This window comes from Microtus oregoni, unplaced genomic scaffold (assembly GCF_018167655.1).
Source record: "Microtus oregoni isolate MIOR12 unplaced genomic scaffold, Mior012 000054F_ref0000373, whole genome shotgun sequence".
NCBI lineage: Eukaryota > Metazoa > Chordata > Mammalia > Rodentia > Cricetidae > Microtus > Microtus oregoni.
Window position 1 is genome coordinate 1,232,855 of NW_024543830.1, and position 5,571 is coordinate 1,238,425.

The following is a 5,571-nucleotide window of genomic DNA, read 5'->3' on the forward strand; positions in this document are numbered from 1 at the left end:
AACCTTGAATCCCAGTTTGCATCTGATGAGACAAAAATCAAAGCAGTCTAAAACAGGGTAGAAGTTGCATAGAGTATACCAGAATCTGGTGCTGCTCCTCCCCCTACCTGTCCTTCACTAATTTACAGATGTGTTGAAGCCAGGCGTAGCAGCTATGTTTCCCCAAATTCATTGCAATTGCACCTCAGAGCCCACAGTCTAAACAGGTGTCATTAGTAACAACACTGACTGAAGGAAGACACACCTAGGTCACAGCCCACAGAGTCCTAAGATCGCTTCAGGCATTTGAGCGGGTGATCCAGGAAAAGACCACATGCAGGAAACAGAGAGGCACATACTTCAGCCACCCAAGTGGGGATAGGAGTGTCTTCCAGCTCAAGGTCTCAAAAACCTCAGAAGCATGAGCTGCAATGAAATCCATTGCCCTAGTTTTCAATTGCACTGAGCTGTGGAGGTCAACCAGGAAGAGAGTGTGGGCAGCATTCTCCACAGAGAGGTCCCTGCAGAGGGCACTCTCGCACATGAACTTCAAACGCTCCAGGCCATACTTGTAAGTAGCTACCAGCACAGCATCTGCCATGCTGTGGAGATCTGGTTGCTTCCCAGTGTAAATGAAGTCCATCATTGCCTTGAAGACTTCAGGTTTCAGGTCATGAATCTCAATGCGATTCTTTCTGCTCTCCTCTGTGTCATGTTCAAACATGGCTCTGAAAACTGGAGAGTGAGCAGCTAAGATGGCCTTGTGAGCCCGGAATTCCTGGCCAGCTACCACCACGCAGCAATCTGTGAAGCTCGAATTCTTCCACAGCTCTCCTAGATCATCTCCTAATATGCATTTGGGAACCTGGATTCTCGGCTCCGTGCTATCATCAGGGATACTGTAGGAGTACAGGAAAGGATTCCCCATGCAGTAGAGGGTAAAGTGGTCTTCAGGGACAAGGCCACAAGAATGGTCCAAGAGAAAATCTCAAAGAACGAACAATTTGTAACCCCTTTGGTGGCCTGGACGGAAACTAAAGTATTCTGGGCTAGTCACAGGTTCTATTGTTTCTCCTTTGGCGTTTATAATCCAAAACTTCAACCGTACTACGGTAAGGCGACTCTTTCTAGAGCTGAGCAACTCTAAGTGAACTGACAGGTAATCTGAGCTTTCTTCATCTATCCCCTTAGAGTGAACTCTCAAACACCATTTGTCATTGTCTTCTATTGAAAAAGTTGGGCTTCTAATACTGTCCCACATTTCCTCCAGAATAAAACGGAAGTTGTGGATGGTCCACCTGCAGGAGAAATTCTGGAGGTTCAACTGTGTATAGCCCCGGGTCTTGTCTATGGTGTCCTGTGACATTTCTCATGGAGGTAGTTTGAAGGTTAAACTGGATCCAAAATGAAAAACTAGGATTTGTCTTCTCTTGCCCTTAGGAAACAATAATAGGCATGATATACATTTTTAGCTTCTGTTTCTCCTCTGTTCCCTCTTCTATGAGCCCGGAAACTCGAGTCTCTGAAATTATCCAGATTTCAATTCTAATTTCAGTGTGGGTAGACTAGGCTACACGGGACTGTTGTATCACTTCATTTTTTTTTCTAGATTGAATCTTAGGTCAGTGCATTTCTAAGTATGAGAATCATACACAACTTTTGATAATTTACAACATTTTATATACTTAGCCAAAATTTTGCACAGTGGTTCTCTAGTGTAACAGAACATACCCAAAGACTCTCTCTGTCTGAACAAAGAGATTCATTAGAATGCCTTAGGGCTGCAGTCCTGCTAATCACACAAAAGCAAGCTGTGAAGGGAGAGTCCAAGTATCCAGTACTTACTCAGTCCAGGAGATTAGACGTGCCGACTGGTCTTCAATCTATGCTGGAATTGGGATGAAGAATTCTCCAATGCCAGTGAGGGAATGGTTTTGCTGCACTGGAGGGCAAGCAGGCAATGAGCAACAGCTTCCTCCATATTTTTTATAGGGTCCTAGGAGACAGAAGGCCCAGCCAGAGGTGTGTCCTCCAGACTCTAGATATGGATTAAAGGTGTGTCCTTCAGGTCTTGAGATAAATGTTTATGTTTTTCTGCCTCCAAAGTGTGTCTGTGAAGTGCTGTACCTACTTCAACTTAAGCAAAAACATTTCTCACAGTCGTGCCCTCTGTTTAGGATTACAGTTAATTCCAGGTATATTCAGGTTCTTCTACTTAGAGTTGTGAAATGTGTTTTCATTCCTGGTGCATCTACATTTTTTGTCATCTGCCTGGAGAAGGCTGTTGCAGTCTCCCATCATCTTTAATCTTTGGACAATGCGGCACCAAGATACCCTAAAGGATTTCCTACCCAACAACCATAATCTTTCTTGCCTTCATAGTAGAGACTCAATCCAAATTTCTGATGGTGATCTTGATCCATCATCCCTCCTAACACTGTTATTTCCTTCTCAGCCTGTTGTACTAAGGACATCAGAAGCTCAAAATGGCTTCGGAGAGGTCTGAGCTTCCATTCAGTGGAGTATTTGTTGTGCTCCAGAGAGAGGCAAGGCCCCCACACCAACATTCACCCCGGAACCAAAACTTCCAGACCAGAAGGACTAAGGTCATGGGAATGGGAAGCAAAGTTTTTCCCCAGGAGTCGCTAGGGGAGATAGTGAGAGGAGCTATTCCCTTTTCTACCTCTTAATGCCTGGACCAATGGACACAGGCTAAGGAGAAAACTGCCTCCTGCAGAATCCTGACCTAGCACTAGAGGCTGATGGTACTTCTTTAATCTTTCCTTGTGTCTTGAAATGTCCAGTCCATCTTTCTGTCCTGACAGCTGTTTCGGGAAGTTGGTGAACATGGGAATATCAACTGAACATATCATAATGAGATACAATAAACATAGGCACAAGCTCTCATATCAGGGCTGGGGGAGTCGACCAGAAGGAAGAAAAGGTTCCCTGTATCAGCGCAAAATAAATGCAATGCAGATATCAAAGAATATTTACCATTTTAATAATAAACTTACAGAACCAGAGTTCCAGCGTACTACAGGAGGTAGGGAGGAAAAAAAGGGGCCAAGCCGCCTCCCCGCGTGCCCATTTATTGGCAGGCATTCGCCTGAGGCAAACCCTGCCCCCTAAAGGGGCTGTCTTAACCCTACATCTCCCCCTTTTGTCTAAATAAGGCAGAACTAAACCAAATATAACTATAAACAATAATAACAAATGATAAATATAACAAACAATATTGAGAACAAAAGTTTTGCTAGAGAGTAACTACAATTAAATAATCTTCAACTCCATCAAAGATCTGAGAAGGGAGTAAATATTACTTAACAAATGAGAGATATCCAAAATGTGCAACAAATGACAGAGACAACTGACTACCTGGGCAATCACCCAAAATCTCATTTGCAATGTTGAGGCAACCAACTTTGGCTAAGGCCTAACATAACCCAAAGGCCGGTTCTGCCAAGAAGACAAGCTCCCAGTGGAGTATCTTTGGTGCTCAACGTTCTCTCGGGAGTAGAGTGGTGTTGCCAGGAGTAATTGTGTCTCGTTGGCACAGAATTCTAGGTTAGATTAAAGGCCATTTTCTACAGCTCTTCAAAGAGGCTGAAGATTATACTATTTATACTAAAAAGAATCTCTATGTATTTAAAAGATCTGATTATCCTAAAAATAAATATGACAAACATATAATTCTCAATACCTATCTAATTTGAAACTAAGAGAATAAACAACTGTGCAATATATGAAGACAATGATCTTCACCTGTAAACAATGTCTTTACTTATCAAATGTAAACAATGTTATTACATAAATAGTACCAGAGGTAGAAATGTACATTGTGATATGACAGATGTATCCATACAATATAAGCATACTCTTATAATTTTCTAAAAACAGTAAGTCACAAATACCAATCATCCCATCAAACCAGTTAATCCCCCTCTTTTTTTTTAATATACCACTAATTTCATACAATATCTCCCCATCCCCTCAACCCTAAACCAACCAGTAAAAGATGTCCCTAACCCTGTGGGCAAACTCTGTTGGGAGAGGGGACATCGTCCTCTTAGATTGCTTCTAGCTGACATGGGGGCGACGTTCTTCTTAGGGCCCCCTGTGAAAGCAAATGATGGTAAAATTCCCAAATTAACCTTTGACTTAAGAAAATTATAACTAGTCTCTGAGTGTTTTGAGAAGGTCCGGCCAGAGCGTTGTCAAAAATGTGCATCATATGAAATTGTCTCTTACAGTTGGTACAAAAAAATAGGTCTAAAATTAGTGCTTAAAAAAATTCATGACGTCATAAAAACCAGATTGAGTTGATGTTGTGGGGCCCCATCTTCATCCTGGAAACTTCAAATATTACTGTAGGAAAATATGTTGCTTGTTATGGGAAATTTAAACATTAACAACAAGGACATATACCAACATATAAAGAAAGACAAAGATATGAGGAAAGGCAAAGAAAGCTTATCAGGTATCAAATTATTCTTATTTTGTCCCATGTCATGGCTCCTGACCTGAGACAGAAACTCTGAAATATCCCTTATTAACAGGCTTGGAATTGAAGAGGGACTGAGCCATAGTCCAACTCCAAAACCAGCTCTACACATTTATAAAGAAGTGTTCAATAAAACACATAAATATATATAAAAAAATCAATACTTACAATATGTATAGAATTTTATTGTTGATGTTTAGTGGGTCATAACTATTTTCCATCCATCAGTAATTAAATATTCAGGGTCCCTTAAATTCTTTGGAGATGAATATTTTTTTTTGTGGAGATAAGAAAAGAACCCTGCCCCCATTTTATCAGTAATCCTTACCATCTGAATGTCAGTCATCCTTGTGAATGAATTGTTATCTATCTTTTCCAAGTGACTTCTCTTTCTCAAACCGATCCTTTATTAATTTTGATGGTATCCATAATTTTTCCTCACCTGTGGAGATAAGAGTAAAACCCCTTCCCCAACGCAGCACATCTCCTGGCTTCCATTGTGAGGTCAGCACATCCTTGAAATAAACTGGTTGATTTAGTTCAGCAGACTTTTCCATTATCCAATGTCTTTTTGCAGCCATCGTTCCCTTCTCGTTAGCGCTGAGAAAATTCAAGGTTAACAAAGCATTATGTAACCTATTTCTGGGGGTGTTTTCCATCCCTTTCTGTTTGTTCAACATATCCTTTATAGTTCGATTTGATCTTTCTATGACTGCTTGACCTGTAGGATTGTATGGTATACCTGTAACATGCTTGATATTGTAATAATCAAAAAACCGTTTCATTTTCCTAGAGACATAAGCAGGACCATTATCTGTCTTTATTTGTGTAGGTATACCCATGATAGCCATGACTTTTAATAAATGAGTGATTATTGAATCAGCTTTTTCTGAACTTAAAGCAGTTGCCCATTGAAAGCCTGAATAAGTGTCGATGGTGTGATGAACATACTTCAATTTGCCAAATTCTGCAAAGTGGAACACATCCATCTGCCAGATTTCATTTCTATGGGTGCCCTTTGGATTAGCCCCTGCTGGCAGTGGCGTTTGGTTATAGAAAGAGCAAATAGGGCATTTCTTCACAATCTC

At 40.9% G+C, this 5,571-nt stretch overlaps 1 protein-coding gene across 1 annotated transcript; it reads right to left on the reverse strand.

Moving 5' to 3' along the window:
- Nucleotides 1-277: 277 nt before the first annotated feature.
- Nucleotides 278-907, reverse strand: LOC121437788 (speckle-type POZ protein-like). The gene has a single exon (XM_041637857.1). It carries the CDS (start codon nucleotides 905-907, stop codon nucleotides 278-280), a length of 630 nt encoding a protein of 209 aa, XP_041493791.1.
- Between the last annotated feature and the right edge of the window lie 4,664 nt (nucleotides 908-5,571).